Source organism: Eumetopias jubatus, unplaced genomic scaffold (assembly GCF_037043125.1).
Source record: "Eumetopias jubatus isolate StellerSeaLion01/CBP00866 unplaced genomic scaffold, mEumJub1_p1.0 scaffold_11, whole genome shotgun sequence".
Classification (NCBI taxonomy): domain Eukaryota; kingdom Metazoa; phylum Chordata; class Mammalia; order Carnivora; family Otariidae; genus Eumetopias; species Eumetopias jubatus.
In genome coordinates, this window is record NW_028274817.1 from 1,238,223 (window position 1) to 1,257,964 (window position 19,742).

The 19,742-nt window shown below is 38.9% G+C and overlaps 1 protein-coding gene across 1 annotated transcript in view; it reads left to right on the forward strand.

Moving 5' to 3' along the window:
• Positions 1-732: 732 nt before the first annotated feature.
• GABRA3 (gamma-aminobutyric acid type A receptor subunit alpha3) overlaps positions 733-19,742 on the forward strand; it is a 291,144-nt gene continuing 272,134 nt past the window's right edge. The window contains exon 1 of the mRNA XM_028091990.2: positions 733-872. Coding sequence (XP_027947791.1) covers positions 733-872 — 140 coding nt within the window. The remainder of the gene's footprint in view (positions 873-19,742) is intronic.

Consider the following 19,742-nt stretch of genomic DNA (forward strand, 5'->3'; position numbering starts at 1 on the left):
CATTTTAGGGTCTTCTGTACTAGGAAGATAGACTTGGATTTCTTATGTTGTGGCCCCTACATGGGGCTGACTTTGCCCTCAAATATCTCTTTATGGGGAAATATTACATCCTATTCTAGAGCCATGGAGTCTCATCATTTAGCATTTTCTCAACCTGATTCAGAGGAAACAGTTCATCTACTCCAAGACCTTTGATCTTTTGGAAAATTGCTTAACTGTAGAAATGAGAATCAATCCCCAAAATGTTATAAAGAGAGTTCAGGTCTTAATATTCTAATATTTCCTACAATATTACACAGTTAACTATGGCAAAGGCATTTGTGAGAGTAAAGATCAAATGGGATTGGGGGAAAATAAATTGAAGACATGAGAGATTATTTTAAACTCTTGGATTATGAAAGAGTGACTAAAGCTGAAAGAAGACAGGGAAAGAGATGAAACTGTAACCTAAGATTCTGAATTACTGATTTAGAGCTCTTTACACTTTCTTGGATGGGCTTTGGTATATTCAAGAAAGGAGTATGTTGGGAATGAATTTTGGTGGCATTGATGAACTGGGGAAAGAGGATTGTCACCTTAATCATTTAGTAACTGGACACTAGGGAAGTTAAATGGCTCTAATAGAATTGAATAAAATTTTTTTTTTACCTTTTTCTTTTTTGCCTCCACTCCTCCTTCCTCTTTTCCCTGAACATGGATCTCACAGGTCTCTCCAAGTTGGTGCCTAAGAAGATGATAATCACACAAATGAGTCACTTCTACACGACCAGCCTTGGGCTTCTTTTCCTGATTAATATTTTTCCTGTAATAACCGGCCAAGTGGAATCAAGACGACAAGAACCTGGGGACTTTGTGAAGCAGGATATTGGCGGGTAAGAACCCTTACCTCCTAGAACAAAAGAAAACTGTGATAGATTCTTTCCTTAGACCAAAACTTTTGGTTTTTTTCCTAGATGAACTCAGGTACTCTGGTTCCTGATCCTTTAATATTACATTTTATTTTATTTTATTTATTTTATTTTATTTTTTGAGCTATATTTCAATTTATTTGTTTCTTTTTTTATTTAAATTCAACTAAGGAGGGCACATGATGTGATGAGCACTGGGTGTTATATGAAACTAATGAATCATTGAACACTACACCCAAAACTAACGATGTAGTATATGTGGGCTAATTGAATTTACATTGTATTTTAAAAAAACATCATCCAAGCTCAGATTCTCGAGGTAGAAAGAGATCTCAAAGGTCTTCTTGAGCAAGTCCTTAGTTCATGTTTAAATTCCCTCTGTAACATCTTAAAGGCAGTTCTCTCCATCCATTTGCACTCAATTGTTTTTTTTCTCTCTTAGATCTCCAACTTGTCCCTTTTTATTGTCTCAGTTCCATTAGCATTTAAATGTGATCAAGAACCTCCCATGTTAAATTTGAAAATCTGCCTTCCAAATACTGCCTTAAATCTTTCCTCCTCTTCACAGTCCTACTTCCTGAAACAGCAGTTTTCTTTACTGTCTCTACTTACTCACCTCTCATCCATTCTTCCAGTGCTGCTGTCTGACTTCCAACCTCGTGACTCTAAAGCAATTTCTGCAACCGAGATAGCCAATGTTGGCTCTGTTACTAAAATGAACACTTGTCTGTTCTTTTTTGTTTGTTTTTTTAATAACTTTTTATTTTTAAGTTAATCACCATACACTAATTACATCATTAGTTTTTGATGTAGTGTTCCATGATTCATTGTTTGTGTATAACACCCAGTGCTCCACGCAGAATGTGCCCTCTTTAATACCCATCACCAAGCTAACCCATCCTCCCACCCCCCTCCCCTCTAGAACCCTAATGGTTCATCTCCCCCTCCGACTTACTCACCTTCATTCTTCCCCTCCTGCTATTTTCTTCTTTTTTTTTCCTTAACATATATTGCATTATTTGTTTCAGAAGTACAGATCCGTGATTCATCAGTCTTGTACAATTCACAGTGCTCACCATAGCACATACCCTCCCCAATGTCTATCACCCAGCCACCCAATCCCTCCCACCCCCCACCACTCCAGCAACCCTCAGTTTGTTTCCTGAGATTAAGAATTCCTCATATCAGTGAGGTCATATGATACATGTCTTTCTCTGATTGACTTATTTCACTCAGCATAACACCCTCCAGTTCCATCCACGTCGTTGCAAATGGCAAGATCTCATTCCTTTTGATGGCTGCATAATATTCCATTGTGTATATATACCACATCTTCTTTATCCATTCATCTGTCGATGGACATCTTGGCTCTTTCCACAGTTTGGCTATTGTGGACATTGCTGCTATAAACATTGGGGTGCACGTACCCCTTCGGATCCCTACATTTGTAACTTTGGGGTAAATACCCAGTAGTGCAATTGCTGGATCGTATGGTAGCTCTATTTTCAACTTTTTGAGGAACCTCCATACTGTTTTCCAGAGTGGTTGCACCAGCATGCTTTCCCACCAATAGTGTAGGAGGGTTGCCCTTTCTCCGCATCCCCGCCAACATCTGTTGTTTCCTGACTTGTTAATTTTAGCCATTCTGACGGGTGTGAGGTGGTATCTCATTGAGGTTTTGATTTGGATTTCCCTGACGCCGAGTGATGTTGAGCACTTTTTCATGTGTCTTTTGGCCATTTGGATGTCTTCTTCGGAAAAATGTCTGTTCATGTCTTCTGCCCATTTCTTGATTGGATTATTTGTTTTTTGGGTGTTGAGTTTGATAAGTTCTTTATAGATTTTGGATACTAGCCCTTTATCTGATATGTCATTTGCAAATATTTTCTCCCATTCTGTCGGTTGTCTTTTGGTTTTGTGGACTGTTTCTTTTGCTGTGCAATATCTTTTCATCTTGATGAAATCCCAATAGTTCATTTTTGCCCTTGCTTCCCTTGCCTTTGGCGATGTTTCTAGGAAGAAGTTGCTGTGGCTGAGGTCGAAGAGGTTGCTGCCTGTGTTCTCCTCTAGGATTTTGATGGACTCCTGTCTCACGTTTAGGTCTTTCAACCATTTGGAGTCTATTTTTGTGTGTGGTGTAAGGAAATGGTCCAGTTTTATTCTTCTGCATGTGGCTGTCCAATTTTCCCAACACCATTTGTTGAAGAGACTGTCTTTTTTCCATTGGACATTCTTTCCTGCTTTGTCAAAGATGAGTTGACCACAGAGTTGAGGGTCCATTTCTGGGCTCTCGATTCTGTTCCATTGATCTATGTGTCTGTTTTTGTGCCAGTACCATACTGTCTTGATGATTACAGCTTTGTAATAGAGCTGGAAGTCCGGAATTGGGATGCCGCCAGCTTTGCTTTTCTTTTTCAATATTCCTCTGGCTATTCGGGGTCTCTTCTGGTTCCATACAAATTTTAGGATTATTTGTTCTATTTCGTTGAAAAACGTGGATGGTATTTTGATGGGGATTGCATTGAATGTGTAGATTGCTCTAGGTAGCACTGACATCTTCACAATGTTTGTTCTTCCAATCCATGAGCATGGAACGTTTTTCCATTTCTTTGTGTCTTCCTCAATTTCTTTCATGAGTATTTTATAGTTTTCTGAGTACAGATCCTTTGCCTCTTTGGTTAAATTTATTCCTAGGTATCTCATGGTTTTGGGTGCAATTGTAAATGGGATCGACTCCTTGATTTGTCTCTCTTCTGTCTTGTTGTTGGTGTATAGGAAGGCCACTGATTTCTGTGCATTGATTTTATAGCCTGCTACTTGACTGAATTCCTATATGAGTTCTAGCAGTTTTGGGGTGGAGTCTTTTGGGTTTTCCACATAGAGTATCATATCATCTGCAAAGAGTGAGAGTTTGACTTCTTCTTTGCCGATTTGGATGCCTTTGATTTCTTTTTGTTGTCTGATTGCTGTGGCTAGGACTTCTAGTACTATGTTGAATAGCAGTGGTGAGAGTGGACATCCCTGCTGCGTTCCTGACCTTAGGGGGAAAGCTCTCAGCTTTTCCCCATTGAGAATGATATTCATTGTAGGTTTTTCATAGATGGCTTTTATGATATTGAGGTATGTACCCTCTATCCCTATACTCTGAAGAGTTTTGATCAAGAAAGGATGCTGTACTTTGTCAAATGCTTTTTCTGCATCTATTGAGAGGATCATATGATTCTTGTTCTTTCTTTTGTTAAAGTATTGTATCACGTTGATTGATTTGCGGATGTTGAACCAGCCTTGCAGCCCAGGGCTAAATCCCACTTGGTCATGGTGAATAATCCTTTTAATGCTGTTGGATCCTATTGGCTAGTATTTTGGTGAGAATTTTTGCATCCATGTTCATCAAGGATATTGGTCTGTAATTCTCCTTTTTGTTGGGGTCTTTGTCTGGTTTTGGGATCAAGGTAATGGTGGCCTCATAAAATGAGTTTGGAAGTTTTCCTTCCATTTCTATTTTTTGGAACAGTTTCAGGAGAATAGGTATTAATTCTTCTTTAAATGTCTGATAGAATTCCCCTGGGAAGCCATCTGGCCCTGGGCTTTTGTTTGTTGGGAGATTGTTGATGACTGCTTCAATTTCCTTAGTGGTTATAGGTCTGTTCAGGTTTTCTATTTCTTCCTGGTTCAATTTTGGTAGTTGATACATCTCTAGGAATGCACCCATTTCTTCCAGGTTATCTAATTTGCTGGCATAGAGTTGCTCATAATATGTTCTTATAATTATTTATATTTCTTTGGTGTTGGTTGTGATCTCTCCTCTTTCATTCATGATTTTGTTGATTTGGGTCATTTTTCTTTTTGATAAGTCTGGCCAGGGGTTTATCAATCTTGTTAATTCTTTCAAAGAACCAGCTCCTAGTTTCGTTGATCTGTTCTACTGTTCTTTTGGTTTCTATTTCATTGATTTCTGCTCTGATCTTTATTATTTCTCTTCTGCTGCTGGGTTTAGGCTTTATTTGCTGTTCTTTCTCCAGCTCCTTTAGGTGTAGTGTTAGGTTGCATATTTGAGACCTTTCTTGTTTCTTGAGGAAGGCTTGTATTGCTATATACTTTCCTCTTAGGACTGCCTTTGCTGTATCCCAAAGATTTTGAACAGTTGTGTTTTCATTTTCATTGGTTTCCATGAATTTTTTTAATTCTTCTTCAATTTCCTGGTTGACCCATTCATTCTTTAGTAGGATGCTCTTTAGCCTCCATGTATTGGAGTTCTTTCCGACTTTCCTCTTGTGATTGAGTTCTAGTTTCAAAGCATTGTGGTCTGAAAATATGTAGGGAATAGTCACAATCTTTTCGTAGCCGTTGAGAGCTGATTTGTGACCTAAGATGTGATCAGTTCTGGAGAATGTTCCATGGGCACTAGAGAAGAATGTGTATTCCGTTGCTTTGGGATGGAATGTTCTGAATATTTCTGTGAAGTCCATTTGGTCCAGTGTTTCATTTAAAGTCTTTATTTCCTTGTTGATCTTTTGCTTAGATGATCTGTCCATTTCAGTCAGGGAGGTGTTAACGTCCCCCACTATTATTGTATTGTTGTCAATGTGTTTCTTTGCTTTTGTTATTAATTGCCTTATATAATTGGCTGCTCCTACGTTAGGTGCATAGATATTTACAACTGTTAGATCTTCTTGTTGGATAGACCCTTTAAGTCGGATATAGTGTCCTTCTTCATCTCATTACAGTCTTTGTTTTAAAATCTAATTTGTCTGATATAAGGATTGCCACCCCAGCTTTCTTTTGGTGTCCATTAGCATGGTAAATGGTTTTCCACTCCCTCACTTTCAATGTGGGGGTGTCTTTGGGTCTAAAATGAGTCTCTTGCAGACAGCATATTGATGGGTCTTGTTTTTTAATCCAATCTGATAGCCTGTGTCTTTTGATTGGGGCATTTAGCCCATTCACATTCAGGGTAACTATTGAAAGGTATGAATTTAGTGCCATTGTATTGCCTGTAAGGTGACTGTTACTGTATATTGTCTGTGTTCCTTTCTGATCTATGCTGCTTTTAGGCTCTCTTTTTGCTTAGAGGACCTCTTTCAGTATTTCTTATAGGGCTGGTTTCGTGTTTGCAAATTCCTTTAGTTTTTGTTTGTCCTGGAAGCTTTTTATCTCTTCTTCTATTTTCAATGGTAGCCTAGCTGGATATAGTATTCTTGGCTGCATATTTTTCTCGTTTAGTGCTCTGAAGATATCATGCCAGTCCTTTCTGGCCTGCCAGGTCTCTGTGGATAGGTCTGTTGCCAATGTAATGTTTCTACCATTGTAGGTTACATATGTCTTCTCCCGAGCTGCTTTCAGGATTTTCTCTTTGTCTCTGAGACTCATAACTTTTATTATTAGATGTCGGGGTGTTGACCTATTTTTATTGATTTTGAGAGGGGTTCTCTGTGCCTCCTGGATTTTGATACCTGTTTCCTTCCCCACATTAGGGAAGTTCTCTGCTATTATTTGCTCCAATATACCTTCTGCCCCTCTCTCTCTTTCTTCTTCTTCTGGGATCCCAATTATTCTAATGTTTCATCTTATCGTATTGCTTCTCTCTCGAATTCTGCCCTCATGATCCTGTAGTTGTTTATCTCTCTTTTTCTCAGCCTCTTTATTTTCCATCATTTGGTCTTCTATATCACTTATTCTTTCTTCTGCCTCATTTATCCTAGCAGTTAGTGCCCCCATTTTTGATTGCACCTCATTAATAGCCTTTTTGATTTCGACTTGGTTAGATTTTAGTTCTTTTCTTTCTCCAGAAAGGGTTTCTCTAATAACTTCCACGCTTTTTTCAAGTCCAGCTAGTATCTTTAAAGTCATGATTCTGAACTCTAGGTCTGACATCGTACTAATGTCAGTATTGAGTAGGTCCCTGGCAGACGGTACTACCTCTTGTTCTTTTTGCTGAGGTGATTTTTTTCGTCTTGTCATTTTGTCCAGAGGAGAACAGATGAATGAGAGAACAGAATGCTAACAGGTTAACAATGTCTCCAGGAAATATACTCTACAGAAATCAGAAAAGACTTGAAACCAGGGGACAAGAAAGGGAAAGAAAGAAGAGAGGGAAAAAAAAGGAAAAAGAAAAAGATAAAAACAAACAAAAACAGAACAAAACAAAAAAAACCAGAATATGATCAAATATGATCAGGCTAGTGCATAGATCAGTGCCACACACTAGGTTTTGGGCATATTTTGGTCTGTTAGAGGAAAGTGCCTGCTAAGATTTTAAAGGAAGAAAGACATATATGTATAAAATAAGGTTTGATACAATGAAGGGATGGCAGATGACTGTAAAGATGAAAATTATAAAAGATTTTATAAAAGGAATTGATAAGATAAGAAGTTGTTTTTTAAAAAGAAAGAAGAAGATTTAAAAAGAAAAAGAAAAAAGAAAAAAAAGAAAAAAAGGGAGAGAATGTGATCAGGCAGGAGACTAGAACAAAGCCATACACTAGTGATTTAGGGTATATTTTGATCTGTTAGAAGAAATTGTATCTCAAAATTTTAAAGAGAGAACAACTTATATATGTATGCCAAAAATAAGGGTAACTACTATGAAGGGATAAAAATATGACTCTAAAAATGAAAAATAAAAAATGTTTTTTTAAAAAAGGGATTGATAAGATGTTTGAAAAATGGAAAAAGAAAAATTCAAAAAAAGTTAAAAAAAAACTTTGAAAAACTAATGAATTATGGTAAAAAAGCCATGAATTCTATGTGCAGTATTCCACTAGCGCTGGAGTTCTCCTGTTCTCCTTGATCGGTAAACTTGGTCTTGGCTTGCTGGCTGTTCCTGCTGATCTTCTGGGGGAGGGGCCTGTTGCCAAGGTTCCCAAATGTCTTTGCCGGAGGCAGACTTGCCCCGCCCTTGTGAGTCGGGCTAAGCAAGCTGCTCCGGTTTGCTCTCAGGAAGTTTTGTTCCCTGCAAGCTCTCGTCATAGCTTTGGAGGACCAGGGTGAAAATGGTGGCCTCCCAATTTTCACCTGGAGGAGCTGAGAACTCGGGGCCCTGCTCCTCAGTGTGCCCCCAGAGAAAAGCAGTCACTCCTGTCTCCCCAGTCTCCGGCCGCACTCCGTGCTCACCCGGCCTGTGACTGAGTGTTTCTATGTCTGGCACCCGACCCCGTGTGGAGTCTCCAAATCCAGCAGATTCCTGCGGTGCACTTCCGCGCCGCTCCTCCCAGGGGAGGAAGGGGAGTCTCCCTGGATCTGCCGCTTGTTGGGTCCCTGCTGGAGGAGCAGTGGCCCGACTGTGCTGCAGATCACGGTTTATGGCAACCCTGAGCTGAGAGCCCACACCTCAGCTCTGTCTCTGCAGCCAGCTTCCCTGCTCCGATACCTGGGAGCTCTGCCGCACTCAGGCACCCCCGGTCTTTCTGTGACCCTGAGGGTTCTGAGACCACACTGTCCCACGAGGGTTCCATCCCCTGCTTAGCCACTGGAGCGACGTCCCTCAGCGGAGCCGACTTCTAAAAGTTCCGATTTTGTGCTCCGCGGTTCCACCACTCGCCAGAAGTGGCCGACGGAGGCCCCCTCCCCCGCCGTCTATCCTTCCGAATATCGCCTCGGATTCACTTCTCCGCACGTCCTACCTTCCAGAAAGTGGTTGCTTTTCTGTTCAGAGTGTTGTTACTATTCTTATCTTCGATCTCCTGTTGAGTTCATCGGTGTTCAGAATGGTTTGATCCCTATTCAGCTGAATCCCTGAGACCAGACGAAATCCAGGTCTCCTACTCCTCCGCCATCTTGCTCCGCCCCACTTGTCTGTTCTTTTATTACTCAACTTTTTTTTTTACTTTTTTAGTAGCATGTAGCAACATTCAACATTGTTGATTCTCCCCTCCCTCCTTAACTCCTTTTTTATTATGAAATAAAATACACACATATATAAACATGCATAAAATATAAACATGTGGTTTAAGAACAATTCTTTTACTTCAGAGACATCACAATTCTCTGTTTCTTAGATTAAGTTCTCTAGAAGCAGGGCCTGAGACAAGGATTCAAAAGCAAATAATTTACAGAGAATGCTCTCAGAGAAACTTGTAAGGTACAAGGAAAGCATGATGGGGAAGGGAGGAAAGTAAAGCAAAGATGTGATTTCACTTGAAGTATAGCATCCATTTGACCCCAAGGGGATGAAGGGCACTACAGATTTGGCCCACCTCAGGCAAGGGGCTGGACTTCTGTAGCCTCTTCCTAATCAGCCATTGTCTGTGGGCTAACTGGAGGAAGGCAGAACCTCTCAGGCATTTTAAGGAAAGGTGGTTTTCTTCAGCCAACGTTAATACTCTGAAGTAGTAGAGGGACAGTTTCCCTGGCCCAGTAAAAGAGATCTAGACATAGTACCAGCAGTAAATACTACACCTGATTTTCTTCATACTTTTATGGCCGTGCTCTCTTTAGAATTTTCCACAATATTACACAGCTGTATTAAAGGCCTTTGTGATAAAAATATCTTTTGTAGTCTTTTTGGTAATCTTTTCATTTGTTCGCTCATGTGTTGGTGTTTTTCTTTGTTTTGTTCTAGGTGTTCTTACCATACAGACTCTGAGTTATTTAACCTATTCCCATGAAATCATAACCTTCTATATATACCAATGACTCTCATCTCAATTATCATTCCTAACTTCTTTTGGGTGTCATAACTCTATATTCAACATCTATTGGACATGTCTACTTGGCTACCCATAAACTCCTTAAACTAAGTATGTCCAAATTAGTTTCATCATATCCATCTCCCTCCCCTACTCTTAACAACAACAAAAACAACAAGCATGATATGCTTATCTCCCATTTTCCTTGTTTTAGTCAATAACACCTCTATGCACCCCATTGTTCAAGCCAGAAACTGGGAATCATCTTTGCTAATTTTCTACCCTTTGCTTTCTAGATTGAATTATTTTCCAAGGTATGTAATTACTACCCCCCCACATCTTTTGGATTTATCTACTTTTCCCCAACTTTCCAGCTACCACCTTAGTTTAATCGAATATTGTCTTCCACTTGGACTACTACAAAAGTCTCTAGTTGGTCTTACTTCCTACAGTCTTGCTCCCACCCAAACTAACCTCTACTCTGTAGCCAATATTCTACAATGCATGTTGAGTTATAGCTATTCTAAGTCATTTAATGGGTTCCTATTGTCCCTAGTCTAGAGTCCAAGTTCCTTAACATGATTTTATTAGGTCCATTGTAACCCAGCCTCTACCCATCTTGGCAGCCTTATTTCTTAGTCCTCCTGTCCCCAAACTCTGTGTTCCTCAGCTGTATTAAACTTCTTTTGATTTTAAAACCCCATCTCATTCAGAGAATATTATTAATAGCAATGATCCTCTTAAACCTTGAAATATTTAAGTATCACACAGGATATTTTATTCTTTGGTGGTGACTTTTGTGTTATTGTTTTACACTTGGCTACTACCCCATATTCTTGAAAGTATTAGGACTTGTTCCTAATTATTTTTGCAGGGTTATCTTAATACATGCTGAGTCTTTCCATCTATCAGAAATTTCAAAATAATTTCTGAGGCTGAGGGCTACAGAACTGGACTAATATGTCCTTAGAAACTTGGGCAAAGAGGCCCTCTTTGTTCTTTACTCCAGTCTGGAAAAACAGGCTAATTCTGTTTTATTAACTTCTTATGTATCTGATTTTACTGGGTTATGATAGACGGTCTAAATAAGATAGAAATTCTAAATAAATGAACTTTATTTCTTCAAGTCTTAAAGCCTTTTAAATTTTAACTCTGTGAATAAAGTTCTCTAAGAATGTATTGCATCTTTTCTTATAATCTTAAATAAAAATTTTGAACACAATAGTCTCTTCTCTTTGTAACTTTATGATCATCGTAAAGAACATTCATTATGTTAATTCTATATTTGTATTTTTGTGTGTGTGTGTGTGTCTCCATGCTCAGTGTTAGTTGCAGCTTCTCCTGTTTACACTGGTTTGTTTACATCCTATTGGTGCTTAGAAAATCAGATAGTCAAACCTTTTAGTAATTATATTAAAGAGGACTTCAAGAGATCCTTCTTGAAAAAGCCAAGTAGTGCTAGATTTAATATAAGGGAATTAGAAACTTTTTTTGGGGGGGGTTACCTTCTGCCAAGTCCAGTGCAATTCTTGCTTTGGAAGGATGAGACTACTAAAACTCTGGCTCTAAATATTAGGGTTGGCACTGTATTTATATTTGCTAGAAATAAAAAACAAATACAACTTACAACTATGTGGTATATGCTGGTAGTTCTGATACTTAGCAGAGCTGCTTCTTTTTGTCTGCTTGTTTTCATACCTTTGTAATGATGTACTTTTTGTGTTGAAAAAATCCATTTGCTGCATTATTTTATCCACTTTTTTTCAAGTTTTTATTTAAATTCCAGTTAGTTGGTTCTACCATACAGAGTAACAATAGTTTCAGGTATAGAATTTAGCGATTCATCACTTACAAAGAACACCCACTGCTCATCACAAGTGTCCTCCTTAATCCCCATCACCTATTTAACCCATCCCTCACACCTTCCTTCCAGTAACCATCAGTGTGTTCTCTATAGTTAAGAGTCTGTTTTATGGTTTGCCTCTCTCTTTTTTTCCCCTATGTTCATCTGTTTTGTTTCTTAAATTCCACATATGAGTGAAATGATATGGTATTTGTCTTTCACTGACTTATTTCACTTTACATAATGCACTCTAGCTCCATCCATGTCTTCACAAATGACAAGATTTCATTCTTTTTTATGTCTGAGTAATATTGTATTGTGTGTGTGTGTGTGTACTGCTTCTTTATCCATTTATCAGTTAATTGAAATTTGGGCTCTTGATGTAATGAGCACTGGATGTTATATACAACTGATGAATCACTTAACTCTATCTCTGAAACTAACAATACACTATATGTTAATAAAAAAATGTAAGCTCTTTCCATAATTGGGCTACTGTTTATAATGCCACTAAAATGTTGGGATGCATGTGTCCCTTTGAATCAGTATTTTTGTATCCTTTGGATAGATACCTAGTAGTGCAATTGCTGGGTTGTAGGGTAGTTCTATTTTTAACTTTTTGAGGAGCCTCCATACTGTTTTCCAGAGTGGCTGCACCAGTTTGCATTCCTACCAACAGTGTAAGAGGGTTTCCCTTTCTCCACATGCTTACCAACATCTATTGATTCCTTTGTTGTTAACTTTAGCCATTCTGACAGGTGTGAGGTGATATTCCATGGTAGTTTTGATTTGTATTTCACTGAAGATGAGTGATATTGAGCATCTTTTCGTGTCTCTACTACCCATCTGGATGTCTTCTTTGGAAAAAATGTCTATTCATGTCTTCTGTGCATTTCTTAACTGGATTATTTGGTTCTTTTGGGGTGTTAAGTTTGATAAGTTCTTCATAGATTTTGGATACTAACCCTTTATCATATATCATTTGCAACTATCTTCTCCCATCCCAAAGTTTGCCTTTCAGTTTTGTTGATTGTTTCCTTTGCTGTGCAGAAGTTTTTATCTTGGTGAAGTCCCAATAGTTTATTTTTGCATTTGTTTCCCTTGCCTCTGGAGATGTATCTAGTAAGAAGTTGCTGCATCCAAGTTCAAAGAGGTTGTTGCCTGTATTCTCTAGGATTTTGATGATTTCCTGTTTTACACTTAGGTCTTTTATCCATTGAATTTATTTTTTTTGTAGGGTGTAAAAAAGTGGTCCAATTTCTTTCTGCATTTGGCTGTCCAGTTTTCACAACACCATTTGTTGAAGACATTTTTCCATTGGATATTTCCTGTTTTGTCAAAGATTAGTAGACCATACAATTGTGGGTCTGTTTCTGGGTTGTCTGTTCTGTTCCAATGATCCATGTGTCTGTTTTTGCGCCAGTAGCATACTGTCTGATGACTACAGCTTTGTATTAGAGCTTGAAATCTGGAATCATGATGCCTTCAGTTTTGCTTTTCTTTTTCAAGATTGCTTTGGCTATTTGGGAACTTTTGTGGTTCCATACAAATTTTAGGATTTTTTTTTTAAGGAGGGTTTGTTCTAGCTCTGTGAAAAAGGCTGGTGGTATTTTGATAGGGATTGCATTAAATGTGTAGATTGCTTTGGGTAGTATAGACATTTTAATAATATGTGTTCTTCCAGTCCATGAGCATGGAATATTTTATCATTTCTTTGTGTCATCTTCAGTTTCTTTCATAAATGTTCTATAGTTTTCAGAGTACAGATCTTACACCTCTTTGGTTAGGTTTATTCCTAGGTATCTTATGGTTTTTGGTGCCATAATTATAAATGGGATCGATTACTTGATTTCTTTTTCTGCTGCTTCATTATCAGTGTATAAAAATCAACCGATTTCTGAACATTGATTTTTATCCTGCAGCTTTACTGAATTCGTGTATCAGTTCTAGCATTTTTTTTGGTGGAATCTTTGGGTTTTCTACATAGACTATCATGTCATCTGCAAATAGTGAAAGTTTGACTTCTCCCTTGCTGATTTGGATGGCTTTTATTTCTTTTTTGTTGTCTGATTGCTGAGGCTAAGATTTCCAGTACTATGTTAAATAGTAATGGTAAGAGTGTACATTCTTGTCTTGTTCCTGACTGTAGGTGAAAGGCTTTCAGTTTTTCTCCATTGAAGATGATATTAGCTATGGATCTTTCATATATGGCCTTTATGATGTTGAGGTATGTTCCCTCTATCCCTACTTTGTTGAGGGTTTTTAATCAAGAATGGACACTCTACTTTGTCAAATGCTTTTTCTACATCTGTTGAAAGGATGATATGGTTCTTATCCTTACTTTTGTTAATGTTGCTTATGATGTTGATTGAGTTGTAAATATTGAACCACCCTTGCCTCCCAGGAATAAATCTCACTTGATTGTGGTGAATGATTCTTTTAATGTATTGTTAGATTCAATTTCCTACTGAGAATTTTTACATCCATGTTCATCAGGGATATTGACCCATAATTCTCTTTTTTAGTGGGGACTTTGGTTTTAGAATCAAGGTAATGCTGGCCTCATAGAATGGTTTTGGAAGTTTTTTCCATTTCTATTTTTTAGAACATTTGAGGAGAATAGGTATTAACTCTTCTTTAAATGTCTGGTAGAATTCCCCTAGGAAGCCATCTGGCCATGGACTGTTGTTTGTTGGGAGATTTTTGATTACTGATTCAATTTCTTTGCTGGTTATCAGTTGGTGAAAGTGTTCTATTTATTCCTGTTTCAGTTTTGGTGGTTTGTATGTTTCTAGGAATTTATCCATTTCTTCCAGAATACCCAATTTGTTGGCATATAATTTTTCACAATATTCTCTTATAATTGTATTTCTGTGGTGTTGGTTATGATCTCTCACATTTGTGATTTTATTTATTTGGGCGCTTTCTCTTTTCTTTCTCATAAATCTGCCTAGGAGTTTATCAATTTTACTAATTTTTTCAGAGAACCAACTTTTAATTTTGTTGGTCTCTTCTCCTGGTTTTTTGTTTGTTTGTTTCTATATCATTTATTTCTGCTCTAATCTTTATTATTTCCCTTCTTCTGATAGTTTTAGGCTTCATTTGTTATTCTTTTCTAGCTCTTTTAGGTGTTAGTTTAGGTTGAATATTTGCTTCTTGAGGTAGGCCTGCATTGGATATACTTCCCTCTTATTATTGCTTTTGCTGCCTTTCAAAGGTTTTGAACCCTCATGTTGTCATTTTCATTTGTTTCCATGCATTTTTAAAATTTCTTCTTTAATTTCCTGGTTGATCTATTCATTCTTTAGCATGATGTTCTTTATTCTCCATGTATTTGTGGTCTTTCCAGATTTTTTCTTGTAGATGACTTCAAGTTTCATAGTATTGTGGTCTGAAAATATGCATGGTATGATCTCAATCTTTTTGTACTTGTTGAGGGCTGATTTGTGACCCAATATGTGATCTGTTCTTAAGAATGTTCCATGTGCACTAAAAAAAGTGTATTCTGCTTTAGGATGAAATGTTCTAAATATATCTGTTATATCTGGTCCAGTGTGTCATTCAAAGCCATTGTTTCCTTGTTCATCTTCTGCTTAGATGATCTGCTCATTGCTGTAAGTGGGGTATTAGAATCCCCTGTTGTTATTGTATTACCAATGACTTCCTTTATGTTTGTTATTAATTATTTTTACATATTTGGGTGCTCCCAAATTGGGGGCATAAATAATTATAATTATTAGATCTTCTTGTTGGATAGAGCCCTTAATTTTGATGTTATGCCCTTCTTCATCTCTTGTTCTTTTTTTTTTTCTGAATGGATGTCTTTCTTGCATTTACTTGAAAGCATTTACTTGAAAGCATTTACTTGAAAGCATTTATTGTGTCCACGTCAGTGGAAGTGATAAGAACAAATTCAGCTTTTAGAAAAATTGTGAGTGGTCTACTGCTCCCAATTTTTAAAACAAAAATAGTAAGAGTTGCAAAATTGGGTTCAGATGCTTAACGAACGAGCCACCTAGGTCCCCCCTTTTTTAAAATTTTTCTTTAAATTTTTTATTGTTATGTTAATCACCATACATTACATCATTAGTTTTGATGTAGTGTTCCATGATTCATTGTTTGTGCATAACACCCAGTGCTCCACGCAGAACGTGCCCTCTTTAATACCCATCACCAGGCTAACCCATCCCCCCACCCCCCTCCCCTCTAGAACCATCAGTTTGTTTTTCAGAGTCCATCGTCTCTCATAGTTCGTCTCCCCCTCTGATTTACTCCCCTTCTTTCTTCCCCTCCTGCTTTCTTCTTCTTTTTTTTTCTTAACATATATTGCATTATTTGTTTCAGAGGTACAGATCTGTGATTCAACAGTCTTCCACAATTCACAGCGCTCACCGGAGCACATACCCTCCCCACTGTCTATCATCCAGCCACCCCATCCCTCCCACCCCACCCCCATGCCAGCAACCCTCAGTTTGTTTCCTGAGATTAAGAATTCCTCATATCAGTGAGGTCATACGATACATGTCTTTCTCTGATTGACTTATTTCACTAAGCATAACACCCTCCATTTCCATCCACGTCGTTGCAAATGGCAAGATCTCATTCCTTTTGGTGGCTGCATAATATTCCATTGTGTATATATACCACATCTTCTTTATCCATTCATCTGTCGATGGACATCTTGGCTCTTTCCACAGTTTGGCTATTGTGGACATTGTTGCTATAAACATTGGGGTGCACGTACCCCTTCGGATCCCTACATTTGTATCTTTGGGGTAAATACCCAGTAGTGCAATTGCTGGATCATATGGTAGCTCTATTTTCAACTGTTTGAGGAACCTCCATACTGTTTTCCAGAGTGGTTGCACCAGCGTGCTTTCCCACCAACAGTGTAGGAGGGTTGCCCTTTCTCCGCATCCCCGCCAACATCTCTCGTTCCCTGACTTGTTAATTTTAGCCATTCTGACTGGTGTGAGGTGGTATCTCATTGAGGTTTTGATTTGGATTTCCCTGATGCCGAGCGATGTTGAGCACTTTTTCATATGTCTGTTGGCCGTTTGGATGTCTTTGGAAAAATGTCTGTTCATGTCTTCTGCCCATTTCTTGATTGGATTATTTGTTCTTTGGGTGTTGAGTCTGATAAGTTCTTTATAGATTTTGGATACTAACCCTTTATCTGATATGTCATTTGCAAATATTTTCTCCCATTCTGTCGGTTGTCTTTTGGTTTTGTTGACTGTTTCTTTTGCTGTGCAAAAGCTTTTTATCTTGTTCATCTCGTTCTAATCTTTCATTTAAAATCTAGTTTGTCTGATATAAGTATGGCTACTCTGGCTTTTGACACCCGTTAGCATGATAAATACATCTCCATCCCCTCACTTTCTTCTTTTTTTAAAATTGTTTATTCTAGAGAGAGTGTGTGTGTAAGCAGGGGGAGGGGTAGAGAGAGAGGGAGAGAATGTCCAGGAGATTCCTTGCTGAACAGGGATCCTGACACGGGGCTCGATCATACGACCCTGAGATCATGAACTGATCTGAAATCAAGAGTTGGCTGCCCATCCGGCTGAGCTACCCAGGCACCCCTCCATCCCCTCACTTTCAACCTGCAAGTGTCTTAAATGTAAAATGAGTCTCTTGTAGGCAGCATAAAGGTGGGTCTTTTTTTATCTATTCTGACACACTATGTCTTTTGATTGGGGCATTTAGTCCATTTACATTCAGCATGATTATTGATAAATATGAATTAAGTTCCATTGTATTACTTGTTAAGTCATTATTTCTGGAAATTTTCTCTGTTCCTTTCTTTTCTTTGTCACTTTTGGTCTTTCTCACTCAAGGAGTCCCCTTTAATATTTTTTGTAGGGCTGGTTTAATGGTCACAAACTCCTTTAGATTTTGTTTGAGAAACTCTATCTCTCCTTCTATTCTGAATGACAGCCTTGCTGGATAGAATATTCTTGACTGTAGATTTTTTCCTTTGAGCACATTGAATATATCATGCCATTCTCTTCTAGCCTGCTAAATTTCTGTTGAGAGGTCTGCTGCTAACCTTATTTGCCTTCCCTTAGGTTAGGGACTTCTTTTCTCTTGCTGCTTTTAGGATTTTTTCCTTATCTCTATATTTTGCAAATTTAACTACGATATGTCTTGGTGTTGGCCTGCTTTTGTTAATTTTTAATGGGAGTTCTCTGTCCCTCCTGGAATAGGATGTCTGTTTCCTTCCCCGGATTAGGGAAATTTTCAGCTATAATTTGCTCAAATAAACCTTCTACTCCCTTTTCCTTCTTGTCTTCTGGGACTCCTATGAATACAAATGCTATTATGCTTATGGATTCGTTGAGTTCCCTAAGTCTACATTTGTGGTCCAATATTTTTCTTTCCCTCTTCTTTTCAGCTTCATTATTTTCCATAATTTAGTCTTCTATATCATTTATTTGTTCCTCTGCTTTTTCCATCCTTGTGCTCATTACATCCAGTTGGTTTCACATGTTGGTTACAGTATTTTTTATTTCAGCCTGACTAGTTTTAGGTCTTATTTCTGTGGTAAGAGACTCCCTGGTGTCTTCTATGGTTTTATCAAACCCAGCTTATCCTTATGATTGTTGTTTTAAATTCTGGATTAGGCATATTACTTGTATCTGTTTTGGTTAGATCCCTTGCCATGACCTTTACTTGTTCTTTCTTTTGGGATGAATTCCTCTGTCTTGGCATTCTGTCTAGGTCTCTGTCTTCTTCTTTGTGTTAGGAAAGCCTGTTATGGTTCCTGCTTCTGAGAGTTTTGGCTTTATTAAGAAGAGGTCATATACTGTTCAGGGCCTGGCACTTCAAGAAGTGTTTCTGATGTATGCTGTGTGCACTCTGCTGCTGTATTTTGGCTGCTCTTTCCCTCAGGTCAGTCTCCTGCAGAAATTCTCCTTGCCTTCTGTGTGGAGTTTTTGGACCTTGTCCAGAGTGTGGCAAGTTTTACCTAGGTGTGCTCTGGTCTGCTTGTTAAGAGACCTGATGCTATTTCCACTAGAACTGAAGCTTTACAGCACTCTATGGTCAGTTGACATGATGTGTTCAGGGAGTTTGTTATAGTCTTCAGGGGGAAGGGTTCTCAGGCATGCTTGCCCTAGAAAAGCAGCACCTGTAGAGGGGGTGGGACCTGGTGTAAGTGGTTTAGGCCTCCACTTGTTGGTGCTGTGCTGCTTAAAGAAGTTAGTTCATGCTGAAGGGTAGGGGAGAGAAATAGCAGCAGCCCTCTCTGTCCTCACTGGAGAGGGGTTCATGCCCACTGCTGTCCAGGAAGCTCTTATAGAAGAACAAAAAATCACCCCTTATGTGTCCCAGGTGTCCCTCAGATCCCTGCCTTTGCCCTGTCTGTATCCAGGCCATCTGCCCACCTGGCAGCACAATGCACCTGTATTTTAATCCAGTCAGGCTGGCTGAGTTTTAAAACTCCAAACTTTTGGAACCTGGTGTGGTGTAGGCCTATGTTGGTCCTTTGGGGGAGGGTCTCACCTCACTGGGGCTGGGGCAGGTTTTTCCCAGAAGGGTAGTCACACCAAAGTTCAGGAGCTTGGAGTTTGGTGTAAAGTGCAGCAAAGAGCTGGTATCCCCGTTAGCCACCCTCAGCAGGTGTCTCTGTCCCTATGCTGGGGGGCAGGGTAGCATAATGATGCCTGCTGGCTCTTTTGTCTCCAGATAGGCAATGCCACCTCTCCCAGATGTGCTCCAAGAAGGGGAAACCATCTCTCCCAGTATATCTCAGGGAATCCTCAGATCATACATCCACTACTGGGCTATCTGCCCTCCTTCTCCATAGGAGAACTGCAGTGCCTGCTGGGCTCCACATGGGCCATGGCATGGACCTCTAAAATTCCAGTCCTTGAGCTCTGCTATTTGTAAAAACTCATGATAATCAGCCCCTCTTGTTTTCCCAGTCAATGGCTTTGGGTAAGTGTTTTCCTTGTGTGATCCCCTTGTTGTTCCTCTCTCTCGCTCTCTCATTCTCTCTCCTCTTTCCATGTTCAGGGTTCCCTCCCCTCTGCAGCACCTGCAATCCCCCTCTTCCCCAAATCACATCTCTGCACCTCCTACCTTCCATGATGTGGCTTCTTTCCCTCTAGTTGTGCAGTTTGTTCTGTCAGTCCTCAGATCAATTTCTTCAGTGTTCAGAATGATTTCATGTCTTTCTTGCTGTGTTCTAGGCAAGCCAAGGGTCCTCCTATGACTCTGCCATCTTCCACAGATTTCTCCATTTATCCACTTGTAGTGTTTTATTCAGTTAAATCACCTGGGTTGGCTCTCTAAGTAGCTTAAACAATCAACAGTGGGTTATTGACCAATATTTTGAATAAATAATTTGTTAAATGCAATGGT